Source organism: Cetorhinus maximus, chromosome 11 (assembly GCF_964194155.1).
Source record: "Cetorhinus maximus chromosome 11, sCetMax3.hap1.1, whole genome shotgun sequence".
NCBI classification, from domain to species: domain Eukaryota; kingdom Metazoa; phylum Chordata; class Chondrichthyes; order Lamniformes; family Cetorhinidae; genus Cetorhinus; species Cetorhinus maximus.
Window position 1 is genome coordinate 13,201,941 of NC_135889.1, and position 24,736 is coordinate 13,226,676.

The 24,736-nt window shown below is 42.9% G+C and overlaps 1 protein-coding gene across 1 annotated transcript in view; it reads left to right on the forward strand.

The window, feature by feature from the left end:
- The window catches only part of LOC144686400 (partitioning defective 3 homolog B-like), an 877,073-nt gene that overhangs the window by 766,210 nt on the left and 86,127 nt on the right, over positions 1-24,736 (forward strand). Inside the window, exon 21 of the mRNA XM_078551550.1 lies at positions 11,142-11,274. Coding sequence (XP_078407676.1) covers positions 11,142-11,274 — 133 coding nt within the window. The remainder of the gene's footprint in view (positions 1-11,141; positions 11,275-24,736) is intronic.

A 24,736-nucleotide genomic window follows, 5' to 3' on the forward strand; every position in this document is an offset into this window, starting at 1 on the left:
AATTTCTAGCTTTATTTATTAGCAGTAATTTAATTCCAGTTATATTAGAATTATTTGAGATCTCGATTATACTTAGTGGATGGGTTTGGCCTGGTTTCAAATTAATTTGTATTTAATTTGTCAGGTTTTTGTTTAATTACATATTTATTTAATTGTTCAAATTTGTTGGGTTAGTTTCCTCTCTCCCACAGTCGGACACAATCATACACTCGCCCACCCTCCCACTCACACTCCCAGAAGCATGGGCTTGTAGTCTAACCTGGCATTGCGCCTTGATCCCAAACTAAAAAGCATTCCTGTTGGTATCCTGGTGGAACTATGCACCTGAATAATATTGAAATTGAAATATCAGACATATGCATGTGAGAGAGAGAGATGCTGTAGCAGAAGGTCTGGCTGGGAATGGAGTGGATTGAGGTCAAGTACAGTGGAGTGAAACTTGAACAGGGAGAGGCTTAACGTCCAAAGCTGGAACGTGGAGGAGCTTAGAGAGGCCCAGAGACCTGAGCAAGGACGCAACGGGCTTGAGACCAAATGCTGGAGAGAGCTTGGGAAAGCCATACTATTGCTGGCTAAAACAAATAGACTCGAGAAGAAAGATATGCTTAATATGGCATCAGTGACATATTCCAATTTATATGCTCATATTTTTTCTGATCATAAGATATATATTTATAAGTATCGCGCACTCTTTCTTTCTCTCATTCTTATGAATATGTAACATACATATATATCAGCCTATCTATATATATATATATATATGTGTGTGTATATATATATATATATATTTATATAGATCTATATCTGTCTATATTGATCTATATCTGTCTATATATTTCTGTTTATCTGCCTATATTTTAGTTAGTTGGATACTTTTGAGTAGCACTACACATCATTAGGGTTATGGGCATTCCTTGTTTGTATCTTTTAACTGGAATGATATCTGATCTGGTTTATAGGCTTATTTCAGTGCTCTCTGGTGAATTTGGCTTCCATTGTTGGAGTTGATTGGGGGTTGCAGGGGGGAGGTGTACAGGTGGTGCGATTTGATGTGAGGCGTAAGCACTGTGCTTTGAATTACAACATCTATGAATGTGAAAACTGCACAGCCTGTAGCAGAAAGGCCACAAGTCATACCTGAATCCTGTTATGTCCGTGACCAGCTTACTGAAAGAAAAACTTAAGGTTGAATTCTGGTTCCTTTGGGCACTGTGAATAACAAAAGAGCCTGGGGGTAAGTTTCCGCTTTGGGCGGAAATGGGTCACAGTTCGTGTTTCCCCTGAATCTCATTTGCATAATCACAAATGTTACATCTTCCATGGGCCAGCACAAACCATCAGTCTAATAGAACACAATCGTTTTTTTTCTCTTTGCAACATAGGATATTCCTGGATGTATTCAATAATGGTAACCTGTTGCAGTTTTATTAATACAGCTGAAAATGTGTTTGCCATAAAAAATAGGCAGTTTTAAGAATAGTGTCTAGTCACCATCTGTGTACAACCTCACTTTAAATCACAGAAAGTGGCTTTAAAATAAGTTTAATTTACCAGTTTTATTGGTCAGTTTCTTAGAAAGTTAAATTCTTTTAATTTGTTTAAAATGTGCCTGTGTGCCAATTAAAAATTAGCTCTACTTAAAGACCCTCCTCAAATGGCCACAGATGGGAACAGTCGGCAGAAACTCGCCATGCCTATTATTTCTATCTGGGGTGTGGCCAGTTTTGTGGGCATCAGTGGCTTTGGGGCAAAATTATTTTTGATTCAACGTTAAAGATTGCAGAAACCCGGTATCCGGCTTGACGTTACTTGGTTTTAAAATGCCCCACGTTTTTGCACTGGTTCATTCAATTGCACTCATAAAACAAGCACAAACTAATGGAAACTCTACACCCTTTGTTATTTTTACATCTATCTTCTTCAGCATTCAATACTAAATTGTTTAATGTTCCCACTGTATTAACTCTTGAGCGCTATTGGAAAAATACGCTTATATTCTCCACTGGAGAACGACCTTGGAAATGATAGACTGGTAATTCTGAATGTAACATGAGATACAGAAGGTTCAGAAAGTCTACAATTCAACTATCTACTTTAATAATATCAAAACCATGAATACTAGCAAATCAGTGAGAAAAATTTGCATTTATACAGCACCTTCCACAATTCTACAACCTATGAAATACTTTTTGAAGTTTACTCACTCTTGTAATGTAGGAAATGTGGCAGACAATTTGAACATCGCAAGTTTGCATAAACAGCAAGGTGATAATGACCAGACAATCTGTTTTAGCGATGTTTGCTGAGGCATAAATATTGACCAGGACAATGCAGAGAACTCCCTTGCTCTTCTTCAAAATAATGCAGTAGCATTTTTTACGCCACTGAGAGAGAAGAGGGTTCTCGGTTTAACATCTCATCCAAAAGGTGGCACCTCTGAAAGTTAGGCACTTTCTCAGTACCAGGCTATATTATGTGCTCAATTCTGGAATGAACTTGAACCCACAACCTCCTGATTCAAAGGTGAGCATGCTGCCCACTGAACTATAGCTGACATTCTTTTGACAGAATGTCCACAGTTGCAGCCCTTTCCTTTGGAGCTACCCCTTTGAAACTTGCCACCTGTCTTGCTCCCCATATTTGAAAGGCTCGTTTCACCAAGCTTTTCCTCACCTCTCTCAAATCTGCCTACAAAAGGCTGAGTGTCCATTTCTTTCTTCCTGTGTGAAGTGCCTCGAGACATTTTTCTACACGAAAAGGCTGCATACGTCCAAACTGTCTCTCAAAAACATTCCAAAACATTTTCCATGACTTACAAGTGAAATGACTGTTGATGTGTTGATGAATGTCTTCGGATCAGCCTTGAAAAATGATGCTTTGTTCCTGAGGACTGCACATTGATAGTGAAAGGGATGTGATTTCACAGCAGAGAAGTTTCAGCCCTTGGGTGAAGCCAAGCTATATTGTAATTTTAAAATGGTTGTAAGGTGGTGTCTTACAGCGCAACGTAAAGTTATTTTGTGTAGAGGATACAACAATTGTCTCAGTTTTAAAATTCCTACCTTCATGTTCAAAGCACTCCAAGGCCTCGCCCCTCCATCTCATAGAATAGCTACAGCACAGGAGAGGCCATCCAACCCACCAACCCACCCAGCCCATGCCAGCACTCTGCAAGAGCAGTGCAGCTAGTCTCACTCCGACATATTTTTCCTGTGGCCCTTGTGCGATTCTTTTTTTTTCCCTTCAAGTACTTTTCCATTTTAAAAGCCACAATTAAATCTGCCTTCAACATCCATTCCAGATCACAGCCACACGCTGTGCTAAGAAGATTTTCCTCATGTCGCCTTTGGTTCGTTTGCAAATCACCTTAAGCCTGTGTCCTCTGGTCCTCAACTCTTCCAACAGTGGCAACAGTTTCTCTCTATCTAGACTCGTCCTGGTTTTGAACATATTTATCAAATTTCTTCTCCTTAGAGCAGGAAAGGCTGAGAACAAACCCAGCTTTTCCAATAGATTCATGCAGCTGAAGCCCTGTGTTTTATAAAGGCTCATCAGCACTTTCTTGCTTTTCTACTCTGTGCCTCTGTTTATAAAGCCCAGGATCCCATATGCTTTCTCAACCTGCCGTGCTGCCTTGAATGATTTGTGCACAAATATTCACAGAACTCTCTGTTCCCATTTAGAATCATAACTTTTAGTTTATATTGCCTCTCCTCTTTAGACTTGGAAGGCTTCCCATGTCTAGAGATGCATGAGGCAGACAAAGTGAATGCTTATGCCTGTTTTCCATAACTTGTTTTTCCTGAACCAGGTTGCTAGCCTGAAGCCAGAGGCTGTAGTTTGACTCTGCTTCAAGCATGGCTGACCAGGAGTCTCTCCTGCTCTTACCACCTGTCATAGCCATGTTAGAAGGATATGCATGTTGATAATCAACCTGTTTGGCAACGTGATGAATGCACCTTTTGTGGCCATCAAGGCCTGGAGTGGGACTCGAACTCTGAGTTTCTGGCTCAGAGGCAAGGGTGCTGCCACTGCCCACTGCAGCACAAGACCTGCCCCTCTCTTTCCTCTTACCAAAATGTACCTCATCAAAATACTCAATCAAGTTATTTTATTCTTTCGCTGAATGTGGGCATCGCTGGCTAGGCCAGCATTTTGTTGCCCATCCCTAGATGTCTTTGAGAAGGTGGTGGAAGGCTGCCTTGTTGAACCACTGCAGTCCATGTGGTGTAGGTACACCTATAGTGCAGTTAGGGACCAAGTTCCAGGATTTTGACCCAGCAACAGTGAAGGAATGGCAATATAGTTCCAAGTCAGGATAGTGTGTGGCTTGGGGAACTTGCAAGTGGTGATGTTCCCATGCATTTGCTGCACTTGCCCTTCTAACTGGTAGAGGTTACGAGTTTGGAAGTTGCTGTCGAAGGAGACTTGGTGATTTGTGGCAGATGGTATACAGTGCTGCACTGTGTGTCGGTGGTGGAGGGAGTGAACGTTGAAGGTGGTGGATGGGGTGCCAATCAAGCAGGCTGCTTTATCCTGGATGGTGTTGAGCTTCTTGAGTGCTATTGGAGCTGCACTCATCCAGGCAAGTGGACTCTATTCTTGGACACTTGACTTGGTGCCTTGGAGATGGTTGACAGGCTTTGGGGAGTCAGGAAGTGAGTTACTCGCTGCAGAATTTCCAGGCTCTGACCTGCACTTATAGCCACAGTTCAGTTTCTGGTCAATCGTAACTCCCAGAATGTTGATAATGGAGGATTTGGCAATGGTAATGCCATTGAATGTCAAGAGGAGATGGTTGGATTCTCTCTTGTTGAAGATGGTCATTGGCTGGAACTTGTGTGGCATGAATGTTACTTGCCACTTGTCAGCCCGAGCCTGAATGTTGTTCGGGTCTTGCTACATATGGACACAGACTGCTTCAGCATTTGAGGAATTGTGAATGGTACTGAACAGTGGGCAAACATCAGCAAATATCCCCACTTCTGACCTTATGAGAGAGGGCTATTGATGAAACAGCTGAAGATAGTTGGGCCTAGGATACTACCCTGAGAAACTCCTACAGCGATGCCTTGGGACATAAGAACTTAAGAAATAGGAGCAGGAGTAGTCCATTCAGTGCTTCGAGCCCTTTCTGCCATTCAGTGAGATCATGGCTCATCTTCTACTTCAACAACATTTTCTTTGCAAATCCCCATACCCCTTGATGTTCTTAATAAGTTTTTAATAATCTCAGTGTTGAACATACTCAACAACTGAGCCTCCACAGGCCTCTGGGGCATAGAATTACAAAGATTCACCACCCTCTGAGTGAAGAAATTCCTCCTCATCTCAGTCCTAAATGGCCTGCCCCTTATTCTGAGACTGTGTCCCCTGGTTCTAGACTCACCAGCCGGGGGAAACATCTTTCCTGCATCTACCCTGTCAAGCCCCATAAGATTTTTGAATGTATGAATTAGATTATCTCTCATTCTTCTAAACTCCAGAGAATAACAGCCCAATCTATTTAATCTTTCCTCAAAGGACAATCCCTCCATTCCAGGAATTAATTTAGTGAACCTCCATTGCACTCCCTCTATGGCAAGTGTATCTTTCCTCAGGTAAGGAGACTAAAACTGCGCACACTACTCCAGGTGCAGTCTCACCAAAGCTCTACATAATTGTTGTAAGACATCTTTACTCCTATACTCAAACCCTCTTGTCAAAAAGGCCAATGTGCCATTTGCCTTCTTAATTGCTTGCTGTACTTGCATGTTAGCTTTCAGTGACTCATGAACAAGGACACCCAAGTCCCTTTAAAGTTCAACACTACCCAGCCTCTCACCATTTAAGAATACTATTGATTTGTTTTCCCTACCAAAGTGGAGAACCTCACATTTCTCCACGTTGTATTCCATCTGTCAAATTTTTGCCCGCTTGCTTAGCCTCTCCAAATTCCCATGAAGCATCTTTGCATCCGCTTCACAACTCACACTTCCACCTAGTTTTGTGTCACTGAGATGATGGATCTCTAAAATCACAACCATCTTCTTTTGTGCTAGGTATGACTCCAACCAGTGGAGAGTTTTGGACTAAGTTTAAACCATGGCTGTTATGAGGTCAGGAGCTGAGTAGTCCTGCAGCATACAAACTGAGTGTCTGTGAGCAGGTTTATTGCTGTATAAGTGCCACTTGATAGCATTGTTGGTGACTCCTTCCATCACTTTGCTGACTATCAGAAGTAGACTGATGGGGCAGTAATTTGCCGGGTTGGATTTGTCCTGCTTTTTGTGAACAGGACATACCTGGGCAGATTTCCACACTGCTGGTTAGGTGCCAGTGTTATAGCTGTACTGGAACAGCTTGGCTAGGGGCAAACTAGTTCTGGAGCACAAGTCTTCAGCACTATTGCTCGAATGTTGTCAGAGCCCATAGCCTTTGCAGCATCCAGTGCCTTCAGCCGTTTCTTGACATCACATGGAGTGAATAAAATTAGCTGACAACTGGCAACTGTGATGCTGGGGACCCTTGGAGGCGGCCAAGATGGATCATCCCTTTGACAATTCTGGCGGAGGACAGTTACAAATGCTTCAACCTTGTCTTTTGCACTGATGTGCTTGGCTCCCCCAGCATTGAAGATGAAGATATTTATGACACCGCCTCTTCCTGTTAGTTGTTTAATTGTTCATCACTATTCACAATTGGATGTGGCAGGACTGCAGAGCTTAGATCTGATGCGTTGGTTGTGGGATTGCTTAGCTGTGTCTATCACTGCTTCTGCTGTTCGGCATACGAGTAGTACTGTGTTGTAGCTTCACCAGGTTGATGTCTCATTTTTAGGTATGTCTGGTGCTGCTCCTGGTATGCCCTCCTGCACTATTCATTGAACCAGGCTTGATCCCCCAGCCTGATGGTAATGGTAGAGTGGGGGATGTGCTGGGCCATGAGGTTACAGATTGTGGTTGAATACAAGTTTGCTGCAGTTGATGGCCCAAAACACTTCATGGATGCCCAATTTTGAGCTGCTGGATCTGTTCGAAATCTAAACCATTTAGCACCGTGGTACAGTGCCGCACAACACTATGGAGGATATCATCAATGTGAAGACAGGACTTTGTTTCCACAAGGGGTTGTTCAGTTGTCACTCCTACCAATGGACTGATGCATCTTTGATAGGTAAGTTGGTGAGGACCAGGTCAAGTAGGTTTTTCCTTCTTGTTGGTTCCCTCACCACCCACCGCAGACCCAGTCTAGCAGCATTGAAGTCCCCGCCTGCTCCCCCACACCCCCAGAGTATATTCGGTGCCCTTGCCACCCTCAGTGCTTCTTCCAATTGGTGTTCAACATGGAGGAGCACTGATTCATCAGCTGAGGGAGGGTGATAGGTGGTAATCAGCAGGAGGGTTCCTTGCCCATGTTTGATGTGATGCCATGAAACTTCATGGAATCCCGCATCAATGTTGAGGACTCCCAGTGCAACTCCCTCCCCAACGTGTACCATTTTGCAGCCAGTCTGCCAGAGGGACATGGCAATACCCAGGGATTGTGATGGAGGTGTCTGGGACACTGTCTGGAAGGAATAATTTGGTGAGCATGACTATGTCAGGCTTGACTAGTCTGTGGGACAGCTCCAAAAATTTTGGCACAAGCCCCCAGAAGTTACTAAGGAAGACTTTGCTGGGTCACTGGTGCTGGGTATGCTGTTGTCATTTCCAGTGCCTCGGTTGATGCATGTGGCCCATCTGGTTTCATTCCTTTTCGACTTTGTCACAACTGATACAATAGAGTGGCTTGCTTGGCCATTTCAGAGAGCATTTAGGAGTCAACCACATTGCTGTGGGTCTGGAGTCGCACATAGGGCCAGGCAGATTTCCTTCCCTAATGGACATTAATGAACCAGCTGGGTTTATATGACAATCGACAATGGTTTCATGGTCACCATAACTGAGACTAGCTTTTCAAATTTTAAATTCCATCATGATGGGATTTGAACTCCTGTTCCCAGCGTATTAGCCTGGGCTTTTGGATTAGTAGTCCAGTAACATTGTCACTATGCCACTGCCTCACCATGTTAGTTAAAAATAATTTGCCTTTAACAAATCCATGCTGACTTTACTTAATTAATCCATTTATCCAAGTGATTGTTAATTTTGTGACCTTCTCCGGCCCTAAAAGCACTTTGAGATCTCTGCATTCCTCCAACTCAAACCAATGTGCATCACCCCCCCTTTTTCGTCCTACTATTGGTAGTTGTGCCTTCAACTGGCGAAGCCTTGAGGTCTGGACTCCCCCCCCACCCCCCAAGTCCCTCCGCCTTTCCATCACGCTCATTCTCTAAGACGTGGCTTAAAACTTACTTATTTGACTAAGTTCACCTGCCAAATGTTTTATTCTTTGGCCCAGTGTCTATGTTTATCTCATTACAATCCTGTGAAGTGCCTCGGGACATTTTACCACACCAAAAGCCAAAAATAAATGCAAACTCTTACTGAGATGGGTAGTTTGCTGACACCACAGCATTGTCAATCACATCTGCCGTTATAAACTGGACCAAATTTTCCCCCTTTTCTCCTGAATTCATTAACTGTTCTAACATGATAAGAATCAAGAGGAGAAAACCTGATTTCACTCCCCGCCCACTCCCCCCACCCACCATTCCCTTCCTTGAAACTCTGAAACAATTCCCATTGACATACCAGTCAAATCCTTCCAAATCGCAGCACTCTATCACCGTAATTTTATTTTAACAGTTTTTTAAAGGGAGAAAAAAAATGAGATTTGCATTTGTACATTGTCTCCTGTGCTTGAAACCTCTCCAAGCCTTCACACAATCACTACTTTAGGTGTGTTTAGTAGGTAAATTACCTCTTATCTTTGTCCCTTTTCTAAAAGCATTGCTTCTGCAATTCAGTTCAGCAGCACAACACCACCAAATTGGGCACTCTAAATGTTTGGGTCTAGACAGTTAGAGTTGACAGGATATTCTGCTAAAGTCACACCCCAGAGACACAAGATCTAGGATGACACTTCGGTGCCTGTACGAAGGGAGTGTTGCACTGTTGGATATGCCACCTTTCTGATGGAACACTAAACTGAAGCCTCCTCGGCCTTCTCAGGGAGACGTAAAGAATTCTAAAACTCTATTCAAAGAAGGGCAGGTTGAGTTCTCCCCTGTGTCCCGGCCAATATTTATCCCTTAATCAACATCACTGCAACCAATTATCTAGCCATTTATCATTGCTGATTGTGGGATCTTGCTGTGGATGCATTGGCTGCCATATTTCCTGCATTCCAACAGTGACTGCACTTCAAAAAGTGCTTCATCTGGGGCTTGACAGGGGAGACGCCAAGGGATCAATAAGGGATCGATCATTTCAGACTGAGATAGGGAGAAATTTCTTTGATCTGGGGTTGTGGATCTTTGAAATTATCTACCTCGGACTGTTATGGATGCTCCCTCATTTGAATATATTTCATGCTCAGATGGACATCTTCGGTCCCTCAAGGAATGAAGGGATGGGGAACGGGTGGGAACGTGGAGTTGAAGCCGATCAGCTATGATCATATTCAATGGCAGAGCAGGCTTGAAGGGCTGTATGGTCGACTCCTGTTCCTGTTTCTGATGTTCTTAAATCACTTTAGGATGTCCTATGGATGGATAAGATGCTGTAGAAATGCAAGCTGTTTCTTTCTATCGGTTGTCTGCTGAGGATCAGAACTAAGCCTAATCCTGTATTGATTCAGTGCTCATGTCATTGGAATTGGAACCATAACTGAATTTGCCCCTTCTTCTTTTCCTAGCATGGGGGCTCTGAGGTTTTACAGTACCCCAACTGCTACCCAGCTGAGTTAGCCTGATTTGACACAAGCTGTGAAATCAGACCTAGCACCCTCTGGTCAGTATAACTTAATACTGTACCATGCTACCATTCACCTGCTAAGCCTTCAGGGAACTCAGAACACCACTTCCTTTGAGGAGAAATTGACATCTCTTTACATAGAAGTACATGGAATTTTCAACACTGAAAGAGGCCATTCAATTTAACCGGCCTATGCAGTGTTTTGCTCTACATGAGCATCCTTCTTCGCACCTTATCAATGTATCTTTCTAGTCCCATCTCCCTCATGTACTTGCCTAGCTTCCGCTTAAATGCATCTAGGGGGAGGCAGTGGCATAGTGGTATTGTCATTGGACTAGTAATCCAGAGACCGAGGGTAATGCTCTTATGGGGGGCCGAGTTTGAATTCCACCTCGGCAGATGGTGAAATTTGAATTCAATAAAAATCTGGAATTAAAAGTCTGATGATGACCCTGAAACCATTGCCAATTGTTGTAAAAACTCAACTGGTTCACTAATGTCCTTCAGGGAAGGAAATCTGCTGTCCTTACCTGGTCTAGCCTACATGTGACTCCAGACCCACAACAATGTGGTTGACTCTTAAATGCCCTCTGAACAAAGGCAATTAGGGATGGGCAATAAATGCTGGCTTAGCCAGCGAAACCCACATTCCGTTAACAAATATTTTTTAAAATCTGTGCTATTTACCTCAACTACTCCACGTGGTAGCGAGTTCCACATTCTCACCATTCTCTGGATAATGAATTCTGAATTCTCTGTTGAATTAACTATTCTCTAGATGAAGAAGTCTCTCCTGAATTTCCTATTGAATTTGTGGCTATCTTATATTTATGGTCCTCATTTTATTCCCTCCCACATCTGCCCTTTCATATTTTTGAAGACCTCTTATCAGGTCACTTCTTGGTCTTCTCTTTTCTAGAGAAGCGGGAACAGTGTAGTTGTCCGAGGAGTATTAAAAGGGGTGGATGAGTTTCTGAAACAGCTTGCTCCAAAGGTACATGGCTGGTAGGTCCTGATGAGTTGACCTGTGATGAGAAATGTGATGTCCATAGCACTGAATCCTAGAGTTGATTTCAGCACGCCATTCTGCTGTCCTCTGTAGCAAACATTGATAAGGTTCTTTTTCAAAACATATTACTGTACCTTCCTTGCACCTTTAATGGGAGAAAATAAATGATACGTGCCAGTTTTAAAGAGGTGTACGTGGGCAGTCTTGGAAGATGAGGGCATGGGCTGCCTCAGCATTCAGAAAAAATCTGTTTAGGAAGTCGACACTTAATCCTGTCCTATTCTTCTGTGCAGTGCAAGACCCGCTAACATGGACCGAATCCACCAACTGAGGAAGGAGTACCATCAGGCCAGAAGAGAGGGTGCCATTCCATCTTACGAAGAGCTTGAAGGCAGGCGGTGGCCTAATGACTATGAACCACCTTGGGTAAGTCTTGACGCATGCTATATCGATGAGGGAGTGCCCTCTGTTTATCCAGCTTAAGTAAACTCCATAAAACTGGACCCATTTCTTGTACAGCTAAACATTCGAGCAAAGCAAAGTAGAAACCCAGAGTGACCTAAGCCGTTAAATCCCAGCTGATTGATTTCATTCACAGCTGTCTTGAGTATGTGCTTCACGGGCATGTATGAAGCAGAACAACATGGCTCTAATGTTGTTTGGCCAGCAGTAGGCAGCAATAAATATTTACTTGTGCCACCATGTGGTTTCTTGACTTCTCCCAGATGAATGGTTATTTTGATGGCAGGGATAAGAATTCTGTATTATTTATCCATGGGGCTTTTTTTTGCATAAAGTTTAGATCAGGGCAGTGTTGTTTTTTGGTGATTTATTCAGCATTGCTCTTTAGTTTATCCCTTAAGGGGCATCATACTTCTGGGATTCTTGCCTTTTCAAGTACATAGGAGACAGTTCAAGTGAGTTTATTTTGAATTACTAAGAGAGAGAGGGAAAAAAAAACACTGCTTCCCAGATACCAAGGAAGTAAACAACAACTGATTTGCTCTGTCACGATCGCTCCAGCAAGTTAACTTGTTGGGAACAAACAGTCGGGATGGTTTCAGAACCCAGTGTGCCTCCATAACAATGACCATGGTGTTGTGGGGTGACGCTCAGACTAGTCCCTCACTGCAGTTTAGGGTTGCTAATCCTACAGGAAAGACGTGAACACTCATGCAAGGAACAAAGGAGGAAAACATAACGATTCTAAAACAGAATCGTTCACATGTGAGGTTTTTTTTTGTATTTTCTTTGGACATGTTGGTTTATTATGTTATGTTAAAATATTGGAGATTGGAAAAATTTTACTAGACAGGGTAACTGGAGGCTTAGCTTATGTGATGAAACCTCTAGGAATATGACCAAATAGAGTTGTCAACTCTCATGTGCAGTGACTTAGCCTTTCTTTCCATTTGATTACTGTCGATGGTGGAGGTTACAGGAAAATTAGATTCCACCTCCCCCCCTACCCTACCACCACCACCGACAAAAAAGTTAAGTATTTTTTAATGGGTTAGAACTGTAAGTATGAAAGCCTGAAGCTGCGTGGTGTGCTGGCAGTCTGGTGGGATGATGAGTGTTTTCCCCTCAGGCATGCCAGAGCTGTGAGTCTCTGAACTCGATCAAGGGTGGGGAAAAGGCGAGGAGAGATTCCATTGACCCAAAGAGGAAGAGAGAGTCACTTCTTTGCTCACCCAGGTGGAACTGGCAAAGGCGACATTTTTCAGAGATTTATGGAGGGTATAATTTGAGAGATTAAAGCTTAGAACTCATGGGAGTTTGCATGTGAACTGACAATCAGATTTGGACCATGTTCTGATAACGAATGTTGCTATGAGAAGTCCAGCATCTGCAGTAGTACAAGATGTTGCTTGTCAGTTGGAAAATGGTGATGTTGCCCGTTACTCAACCTGGCATGTCTTCGTTGAATGAGTTCTTCGCCAGGCAGTGAGATGACACATTTATGAAAGTAGGGCATTTCAGAAAAGAAAAGAATGTGCATTTCCATAGCATACATGTGCATTTCACATCCTCAGGGCATCCCAAAGTGCATTATGAAATAGCTTTTGAAGTGTATTCACTGTTATAATGTAGGAAATGCACGCAACCAATTTGTGCACAGCAAGGCCCCAAAAATAGCAACATGACTAGATGATCTGCTTTTAGTGGTGTTGGCTGAAGGGTTAATGTTGCTTAGGGCACTGGGATAAGTCTTCTGAATCTTAATGGGGAGGGGAAAGGTGCAGTGACAGCTGGTACAAATCAGCCCCTTTCAGGAATAGGGGAAATGAAGGAGGCAATGTCTGCTTTTCCTGTGGGACCTGTGGGATGCTGGCCTTCTCATAGCAAACTCATGGTAGCTATCAGGATGCCAGTATTTCAAATCCAGCCAAACATCATAGCTAAAGAGGCAGTTACATGGTGCCAAAATTAGCTTGTCAATAGGTGCTAATTGTTAATCAGAATGTTTCTTCAGGAATCACTTCAGTCTTCTTATTGTTCATAATAGTCCACCAGCAGTTCCAGTGAGTTGCACTTGTTGCAATCACTGGACATTATAAGATGGTTATGTTTAAAACTAACAAACTGTCTCTTTTAGTTTAAGGTAAAACAGAATGCCCAGGATGGGGGATGGTGTGAAGTTGTACTGAACCCTACCCGTCGATTGGCCCATATGATTTGGTTGCCATGGGGGACAGAAGCCCAGGTCAAAACCTATTGAAGGTCAGGCGTGAGCTTTAACACCTGAACACAGACGAGAAGGCAGCTGTTCTTGCTGCTTGCAGACTTACAGACTCTCCGAGTTAAGTCAGTCCAAAAGCAGGTGCTGCTAGGCCAGGCAGAAGAAAAGGACCTGCTTTCGGGTCAATTTTTTAAAAATGTTTTTAAAGGAAAAATAATTTTCACCCAGAGGGTGGTTGGAGTTGGGAAGAAACTTCCTGAGAGGGTGGGGGAGGCAGGTTTGATCAAGGTACTCAAAGGGGAATTGGATTGCTATCTGAAAAGAAAGAATGAGCAAGGTTATGGGGAATAAGGCAGGAGAGTGGGACTAGGTTGAATGCTCTTTCAGAGAGCCAGTGCAGACTTAATGGGCCGAACGGCCTCCTTCTGCACTGTAAAGATTCTGCAATTCTGTGGTTAATCGCCAAGTGGAGGACGGAACCCCTTTTGAAAGGAATGAAGCTTGTGGTGGAGAGTCGAAGACCAAAGAATCAACAGTGGGTGCTTTGCTTCTGAAATTCCATTCAAGTATTCTCAGAAGATTGGGTGAAGGGGACTTTTTTTTAAAAGGACATAGGAAGATTCACCCCGTATGGGACAAAGAGAAGAGAGCCTGTTGAATTGCCAGGAGACATTAAATACAAGGCTATATATCTGCTGAGAACATGGTGTAATGTATAAACATGGTAGGGGGTTTTCAGTTGTGTTAAGAAACTACTGGGAAGTACCTCTTCCATAGCGTAGGGTATAAGTTGCCTCCTAAGTAATGTTTAGTCATTGTTGATTTTAGTTTGTTACAGTAAAAATCCTAAAGCATGAAACCTTGTTACGCAGTTCTTTGCATAGGCCTCTGAGAAATTCATATTCATGTTTAAAGGTTATCAATCTCTATGGGAAGACTCTACTCATGACTCAGTAGTATGACACTCTACAGCCCTATCTTTCAGATAAGATGTTAAATCATGGCCCCAGCTACCCCCCCAGGTGGGTATAATCGATCCCAAAGGCACTATTTTCAGAAAGAGCAAGGGAGTTCTCCCTGGTGTCCTGACCAATATTTCTCCCTCAGACAATATCACTAAATCAGATTATTTTGTAATTGTCCCATTGCTGTTTTTGGGATCTGGCTGTGTTCAAATTGTCTAAAGTGTTTCCTAAATTGCGACAGTGATTACACTTTAAAAAGTGCTTCATTGGCTGCAAAGTGCTTTGGGACACCCTGAGGTCATGAAACACGCTATATAAATGCATGTCTTTCTTTCTTACTTTTTTTCTTACTCATATCGGAGTAAGCTACTGTATCATACATGATAACCCCATGTGTGCCATGGCATTCAAAGTTGCATTTTTCTTTAAGGAGTTAAAAAAAAAATTAGTAGGAGTAATTACTATGAGCATCAGCTGCCTATCTCTGCGTAAGTGATACCAAGGTATTTTTTTATTTTTTTGTTCAATCCAAGTATCATTTTAAAAAGAACAAAAATACTTTTCAAGTTTCCCACGATGAGACCCTTTTAGTTCTTTAGTGAAACAATGATGATGGCGCGTTCCAGTAACAACAGCCAAGAGGATTTCCTTAGAACATGCCTGCTTCCTACTAATGTAGACGATGCGTGGAGTCAGTTTTCACACTGATCGCGAGCCATCTCTTGAGTATTTAATTACATTTGTTATGATATTCCAACTTGTGACTGACAACAACAATTTCCATTTTTTATAATCCTATTTCTTAGCCTGGCACAATGCCCCAAGGCACTTCACAGGAGCGGTACTGGACTAACTTTGAGACTGACGGCCAGACTGTCATGGCCTGAATTGGGTTGAAACGGAGGCAGGTGGACTAAAGAAAATAATGGCGATGTCATGTGACTGGACATCCTACCTCCGTTTCCAGTATCTCCAATCTTTGTGAGGGCGGGGAGGAGTGCGGGCCATTGAGCTCACCCATGTTACTAAACAGGCAATTAAAGTGGTTAAGGTCTTGTTAAAAGCCCACCTCTGCAAACCTTTTGAATCTTCCTGGGGGCAGCAAGCATTCGGGAGCTCTCTGCCTCTGACCAGCCGAGGGCAAGTAAGGACCATGTGAGGGCCGAGTCATAGGATCACCCCAATGAAATTAAAATTGCAGCAGCCCATCACAGGTCAGGGGTGGAGTCAGCATTAAGAAATTTGCTAGTTCAGGGATCTCCACCGTCCTGGCATCGTGTGGGCATCGGAGCAGTGGGAGAACCTGTTTGGGCTCCAATTGAGCACCAGGAAGGGTGCAACTGGAAATGGTGCTGCACCCTCAGAAACTGAGGCCTTTGGAGATAGGGTGCAGAAGCCTCAGCTGGATGGCAGAGCGTAGGGCATCAGGAGGCCAGAGGAGAGGGACAAGCGGCACGAAGGAGAAGGGGACATTACCATGAGCACAGGATCTACAGGTGGAGGTGAAGAGGTTTATGGATGACTGAGAGCCAGTGCCGGAGACTGCGATTCTCTGGGCAGGTGGCGACAGGTATCTGTGCTATGGTCAGTGCGGACTTCTGTGGCATCTCGCAGGCGGCTGCACACCTGTGCATCACCCAGGTGACAGATGCCCTTTTTCATCAAGGATGGACACGCCAGATTTACAACAAATTGAGCATCACCAGTGCAGAGGGCACTGGATCCAGTGCCTGGAACGGTCAAGGGATGCCCTGCAATACCCGCCTGCAAGGTTCTCAGTCATTGTGGTGGTCTGCTGCGCTCTCCATAACATGGCCCTCGAGAGAAGTGTGGATCTTGAGGACGGTGAGGCCTTGGAAGGGGTCAGCTCATCAGGGGGAGGAGCAGGAGATAAGACAGGAGGAAGAATTGGAGGCAAAGGGGGACAAAGCTAAACAGAGAGGTGCCCCTGCTGCATAACGAGGTAGCCTCCTCCTGCCAACCTTCAGGAAGGGGACATCTCTCTTTCCCTCATGGGGGCCAGGCCTCCATTCCCCCCATGACATCTCTATTCCCTGTGGTGCATTGGCAGGCTTTGGCACAAATGTTTTTCCCCAGGACAACTAGCAGCCTCAGAAATGACTGTCTGAAACTCGCCTCCATTTCTGCTCCCATGAGTTTTAATTGTACAGGAGACTCATCCATATCAATTAAGCTTAGCCCTGGGAAAATCTTAACTTCAGTCATTTTCCCACCAGGGGTGGGTCTCTGACACAAAAAACAGACCCGGTTCCTGTATCCCACTTCCATGGTGAAGACTCGGCCTTAAGTCAGACAAAAATATATTAGGACAGGTCAAAGAGGTAGCTTTTAAGGAGGATCCTGAAGGAGGGAAAGAGAAGTGGAGTGTTATAGAGAGGGAATTCCAGAACTTCATGTCTAATACCTGAAGGCATGGGCACCAATAGCGGAAAGAAGGAAATCAGGGATGTACAAGAGGGCAAAGTTGGATGAGCCATCGGGCAATGGGGAGAGGCAAAATCATGAAGAGATTTGAACACAAGGATGACTATTTTAAATTCAATACATTGCTGGACAGGGAGTCGTTGCAGGTCATCAAGCACAGGATGATGGTGATGCCTATACAGTAAACTTTTATTTATTCCCATGCGAAACTAAAGTGTAGGTGACCTGCCATATTGTAAGAATTCCTAATCGGCAAGTAAGTAATCGTGAAGGATTTGCCTTTATTATAGTGATAGTTTGTTAATGTTTCTCTTGTAGGATGCCATACCCCATTGCTGACAGAGAGCTCGGGCAATTGATAAGCAGTGAAGAATGATTTATTTATAATCAGTGACGGCGATGCCCAAGAGCTGTTTGCAATGAACCTCCTTTATTTTCTTATCCTTCCTAGCATTCCCTTATGGCACAGTCACGGACAGGAATTAATGGTGTGTGGGGTCATTGGAATGGACTACCAGCCCTTTCTAACCCCTCTTTGGCATTTGACATGAATGCACTGGCCCACTATGTCACTAAGCAAACCAATGGGAGTTCGGTAAGCCTAATTCTCTTCCAGTCAGGCAATCTAAAATAAATTATAGAATGCACTAACCAAAGCAGAACCAGAAGGTGAGTAACCATAGTTCCGACGACCGACATCAGATTGGCATTTTCTTGATAGCTGGGCTTTGGGCTGGACAGGAAAGTCATGACTGATGGGTGCTCGGGTTAATAGTAGTCAGCTTAGTCAGTGAAATTATCACCGTGTGAATGGATAAAGCAATAGTCACTTAATCACTAGGGTTAAAGATTAGAGTTTGTTGAGTATTCAAGCAGTGTAGCATAGATACCTTTCCCAGGGGGAGAGAACACCAGTGTGGATGTAATGGTTAGTAAAGTAATCATCAAGAGTGATCAAATGGTAAGAATCTGATTGTTTGAACTTAGAGAGGAAACTCTAGGAACATTTGTCAAAAAGTGCAACATTAAAGCTTTATCCACAACTATCTACTTTTGTTTGTATGAAATGGAATTCCTTAAGTGTTTTCCAATACAAAATTGATCTTTCACAGATAAAATGCTGTTTCCTGATAATGCGCTGAAAGTAATCATTTTTCCTAAATCTCCACAGACAAATGAATAAGGGTATCATCCAAACAATAATAAAATTCTATTGCCTCTTAAATTTAAATTTTTGATCTTTATTCTACGGATCAAAGAACATATACAAGGCTTGATCTTTGACCAGGTGGAGCAGGAGCACCCTGTGTTGTGAGCAGCGTCTCAAGAATTCTACTCTTCATATGTTTCCAATTTTTTTCATGTTAGCGTATTTTTTTCTGATGTGGTGTTGCTGATTCTGTATTTTAGAAGTGAGGGCAGAAAAATCTCATGGAATGTATCAATATTTACAGACATCACTCAGGAGTGTATCAGTACTTACAGATAGTTCCCAAGAGTGCATCAGCACTTTCAGGCAAACCCCATACATGTTTCACTGTTTACAGACAGTTCCCAGGAGTATATCAGTATTTACAGATAGTCCCCAGGAATGTATCAGTATGTACAGAGGTGCCACCAAACTGAATAGTGTGAAAACCGCTCAGTTTGGCTGACTGCAGGAGGAGTCATAGTGATCTTGTTGTTTCCTCAACCCCTGTGGTGATTTCTGCCTTGTTCTTCAAAACGTAGTTCAGGCATTCCTTTCCTCCTGTAATCAGCAACAGCCGCTCTGTTACCAACACAGCATTCACCTTTAGTGCTGGTGTGTTTTCTCCAACTTATTAGCTAGCCCTTCTACCACTCCACACTGTTTTTGTTTTGTACTTTCAAAGTACAGACTAGTTTTCAGGTTAGCTGTCGTTTGCATTGGCTTTTGATTTTGAAGCATGATTTTTATTGCTTTTACACTTAAGCTGATTGATTGGGACTCCAGTTGACTGTATCTTTGTATTTGTTGATTTGTCCTTGACTCAGGTCCACGGAGGTGTTTGGTTTCAAGAACTGTATGTTGCTGAATGAATCCTTTCCAAGTGACGGATGTATGTGGAAAGTTTTTGCATGTTTCACAGGCTGCACTTGATTTTCAGAAGTGCCTACCAGTTCCAGGTTAAGCAGCAGGGCTTCCAGTGAATGCCTGATTCATTGAGCACAGACTCTGCAGTCTGTTAGAAGGCTTTTCACAAATCTTCCTGCGAGGAAAGAACTGAAAGTAATTTGCGTGCTTTTCCAAAGTACTGTTGGCCTTGACAGCTCATGTTACTGTAAAAGAAAGTCTTGCGTTTACGTAGTGCCTTTCATGACTTCAGAATGTCCCAAAGTGCCAATTAAGCATTTTTGAAGACACAGCAGCAAATTTGGAAAAAGAAAGGTTATTATAGCAAGGTGATAATGACCTGATAATCTGCTTTAGTAATATTGGTTGAAATTTTAATATTAGCCAGGGTGAACTCCCCTAATTTTCTTCAAAATAGTGCCCTATTCACTAGGGCACTATTCGTTCACCTGAGGGGGAAGATTGGTTTAACTTTTCATCCAAAAGACTCAACCTCTGACAGTGCAGCACTACATCAGTACTTCACAGAAGTACTAGCCTAGATTTTGTGCTGCAAGTCTCTGAAGAGGGTCTTGAACCCACGACCTTCAGACTCTGAGGCAAGAGTGCTACCCACTGAGTTTTAAGGCTGACACCTTAGAGCTGTGGTACTCCAAGCCAACCTTAGCATCTAGTCATAGAGATTTCCACCTCATTTGAGGTACCTTTACACAATTTATTCGTGTGTGGAGGTTGAACACATGAAGAAGATAACATATATATACATATTGATAGATAGATCAACCAGTATATCCAAAGCTTACTCTCAGCCTTATTCTTGGCTTTCTGCCTCAGAACTTGCCATTTGGATTTTCCCATTAGTGTGTGTGTAAGTTCCTCATTGTCTCAAAATTGTCTTATTGCTGTCTCTGCTTTTCAAAGGACCCCGAATTATGCGCCTGTGAAAATACTTTATGGCATCATGATATTAACAGAACAAGGCCCCAGTGGGTTATCAACTCAACAGAAAAGATTTATGAGAATGGTTCCACAGATAAGGGACTTTATGTGGATACGTTGGAGAAGCTGGCGCTATTCTCCTTAGAGAGAGAAAAAAAAGATTCAGAGGAGATTTGATAGAGGTTTTCAAAATCAGGAGGGGCTTGAATAGAGTAAATGGAGAGAAACTGTTCCCATTGGTGGAAGGGTCGAGAGCCAGAGGACACTGATTTAAGGTGAACGGCAAAAGAACCGAAGACAACATGAATAAAAACTGTTTCATATAGCAAGTGGTTAGGATCTGGAATTCATTGACTGAGAGTGTGGTGAAGGCAGATTCAATCATGACTCTCAAAAGGGAATTGGCTGGTTATCTGACGGGGAAAAAAAAATTTCAGGGGTACATGGAAAGGGCAGGGGAGTAGGACTACTAAATTGCTCTTGCAGGGGGCCGGCACAAACACAATGGACCAAATGGTCCCATTCTGTGCTGTAACCATTCTATGATTCTATTCATTTATTCAAACCCTTCAATTACCTATTGCTGTTGTCAGCTGTGGCTCAGTTGGTAGCACTCTGACCCCTGTATCACAAGGTCCCAGGTTCAAGTGTCTCCCCCCCACCCACTCGAGAGATTGAGTAAAAAATCCAAGGCCGAGATTCCGCACAGTACTGAGGGTGTGCTACACTGTCGAACGTACTGTCTTTCGGATGAGATGTTAAAACGAGGCCCCATCTGCCTGTGCCTACTCGGATATATATATAAACAAATCCCATGATACTATTTTGAAGAAGGGCAGGGGTGTTCTCCCCAGTGCCCTGGGCAATATCTATCTTTCAATCAACATCACAAAACAGATTATCTAGTCATTATCAGATTGCTGTTTCTGGGAGTTTGCTGTGTGTAACTGCTGCTGTGTTTCTTACATTACAACAGTGATTAAACTTCAAAACTGTTAAGCGCCTTGAGATGTCTAGTAATTGTGAAAAGTACTATATAAATGCAAATCTTTCTTTTTTCTATTGGTCACAGAAGCATTCTTATTGTAGATTAGCACTTTATGAGTAGTTTAAATTGTGGTTATCACTGAGCTAGCTATGATGAGAAATGTAGGTCCCACTACCACAACATCATTCTTTTGTGTCTATTTATTCTCATGTAATTGCAGTTGAAATCATTGACCTTCACAATAACACCTTAGCCTGCTGGGCAATGCAAGTTATCTGACCAGTTCCATCATTGCTACTTCAAATAAATGTTTTTATTACTTTTTATTTGAGGTTCAATGCAATGGGCATTGTACTGTAGGTCAGCAAGTGGCAATTCCACTGTACGGAGAAGGTGTAACTTTGGTCTGTTGAGTGACAACCCCATTAAGACTGGAGATGTAATGTTGGTCACTGAGTGACATTCGTGCTATAATGGGAAAGAGTAGTGGTGGTTAGTGTCAATAAGATCAGTTAGTTTGATGAAATAAGTGTCAGCTGAGGCTCAGTGGGTAGCACTCTCATCTCTGAGTCAGAAGGTTATGGGTTTAAGCCCCACTCCTGACTATTGAGCACAAAATCTAGGCTGACACACTGATATAGTACTGAGAGAATGCTGCGCTGTCGGAGGAGCTGTCTTCTGGATGAGAGATTAAATCGAGGCTCCATCGGCCCTCTCAGGTGGACATAAAAGATCCCAAGGCATTATTTTAAAGAAGAGCCACTATTTTGATATATTCATTCATGGGACGTGAGCATCAAGGTCAGCATCTATTGCCTTTCTGAAGATGATGGTCAACTGCCTTCTACAGTCTCTCCGGTCTACTGGCCAACATTTATCTCTCAAACAATTCCTAAAACATATTAGCCTGTCATCATCACATTACTTTTTTGAGAGTTTGCTACGTTCATTTGTTTAATTGATTCTTTCATGGGATATGTACATTACTAGTAAGGCCAGCATTTACTGCCCATCCCTAATTGCCCTTGAGAAGGTGGTGGTGAGCTGCCTTCTTGAACTGCTGCAGTCCATGTGGTGTAGGTACAGCCACAGTGCTGTTAGGGAGGGAGTTTCAGGATTTTAACCTGGTGACAGTGAAGGAACGGCCGATATATTTCCAAATCAGGATGGTGAGTGACTTGGAGGGGAACTTGCAGTTGCTGGTGTTGGTTTCTAAATTTCCTAAATTACAACAGTGGTAACACTTCAAAAGTATTTCATTGGCTTTGGAACATCCTGAGGTCATGAAAGGTGCTATATGAATGCAAGCCTTACATTTTTGTTTTCGTTCCCATTTAACAAAGACCTTTAAATGATCTATCTGTCTGTCTGTTGGGAGCTGGAACCTCACCTTTGAGCTGGGGAGGGGGAAAAGATAGAGATTTATTGTTTTAAAACTTGAAGGCAACCTTAAGAGAAAGCACACTTTGTTTTTGGTATATTTTTGCTCTGAAGGGGAATGATGTGTGTATGTGTGCTCAGTTTTTGGCTTAGTTTATGTCTAGAGGCTAATTCAAGCTAATGCATCTGCTGCCCATCTGCATGTCTGCTCACATCAAATAACATCGAACCAAAATAAATTCATGTAATGAAAAGTGATACCTCAATATCATTTTGCTGTCATTCAAAAGCCAACTCATTCTGGAACCCGTGGCTGTAGCCTTAAGCTGAGGAACTAATGAATGTCCTAGTGGTAGCAGCTAGTGCATGCACATTAATTTGATACCTCTCCAGGGTTTCCCCAAGTGCCCTGGAACTCGAGATTGCTTAGCCTGTTCCACCATTCAATTACATCCTGGCTGATCTGTATCTTAATTCCATCTATTTGCCTTGGTTCTGTAGCCCTTAATACCCTTACGTAACAAAAAATCTATCAATCTCAATTTTGCAATTTTCAATTGACTCCTAACCTCAAACAGCTTTTTGGGGAGAGGATTTCCGCTATCCCTGTGTGAAGAAGTCCACAAACAAAGGAATGTAGTGGGGCATGTAAGATAATTAGTAAAGAAAGCAGAAGCTCCTCCAGTTAATTTAAGCTCCACAGTCAGTGAGTTTAACTGTGGTGTGCAGCTCAGTTGTGAGACTTGGTAAAGAGGATTTTTCATCTGTTGAGGCAATTTACCCTCTCTCCATTATTCGTAACCAACAAGCATCTGGTGTTGCTGCAACATTGAACAGCAAATGTTCAGCGGGAGATTCCAGGACGTGGTAATTTTGAAAATGATGGCACAGCTTTAGGCATCTTCATGAAGCATTCCCGGTGAAGATGTAAGGCACTGCGCATGATGAGCATCAGAAATAAAACCAGGAATTCTAAAACCATAAAGTGGCATGGATGCATAAGATCTGTCAGCGTTGGAGCAGATATAGTGCAGGGTAACATTTTGGGTAGAGATCCTTCTTCCAAAAAGAAAGACTTGTGTTCATATAGCATTTTTCATGACCTCAGGACATCTCAAAGCATTTTACAGCCAATGAAATGTCATCACTTTCAATGCAGGAAATGAGGCATTCAATTTGTGCATGGAAAGCTCCCACAAACAGCAATGGGATTATGGCTGGATCATCTATATCTTTTAGTGATATTGAAGCATCAAGAAGTACTCTTCTGAGCTCAGTTCCAATAAAAGCTCTTTTCCCAAAATGTTAATCTTTTTTTTTCCTTTTCAGATGGTGCTAACATGTTCAGCATTTTCTGTTTTTATTTCAAGTGTTCCCAGGTCAGGGATGGTGTTGTGCAACATCACACGCCCCCTTCCAGTTTGAAACCAATTTTACCACCCATGAACTGTGGCTCAGAGGCAAGGATGCTACCCACTGCTGCACAAGACCTCCATAAGTATAAGATAGTGGCCAATAAATCCAAGAAGGAATTCAAGTGAAACTTCTTTACCCAGAGAGTGGTTAGAATGTGGAACTTGATCCGAGGAATTGTAGTTGAGATGAATAGCATACCTTTAAGAGGAAGCTAGATAAACACATAGGGGAGAAATGAATAGAAAGGTTATTTCGATAGGTTGAGATAAAGTAAGGTGGGAGGAGGTTCATGTGGAGCATAAAGACTGGCATGGACCCATTGGGCTGAATGCCCTGTTTCTGTGCTGTAAATTTGATATAATTCCATGGAAACTAGTCTATCAATAAGTGGATTTTATGGGGCCTCCCTACACAGCTTCTTTCTCATCATGGGACTGAAGTGCATGCCAACCACTTTACTGTATGTGAGCAACAGGTTCAGAACACTAGTAATACTTTTGGAGATCTGTACAGAGGAAAATGCAGAGCCTTGAAAGAACAATAAGAAAGTATACATATAGTGTCTGACATGACCTCAGGACATCCCAAAGTGCTGTACAGCCAATTATGTACTTTTTAAAAGTAGCCAGTGTTGTTCTATAGAGAAACCCAGTAGTCAATTTGTGGACAACAAGCTCCCACAAACAGAAATGTGACAGATACTCTACCTTTAATGATATTGATTGAACGATAAATATTGCCCAGCACACCGTGGATAACACTCCCGATCTTTCTGAAGTAGTACTATGGGATGTTTTAAATCCACCTAAGAGTAGCTATGGCCTCAGTTTAACATCTCATTGGGAAGACAGCACCTCTGACAGTGCAGCACTCCGTCAGCACTGCACTGGAGTGCCAGCCTAGACTTCGTTCTCAAGTCTGTGAAATAGGGCTCGAGTCCACAACCTTCCGACTTAGAGGTGAGAGTGCTGCCCACT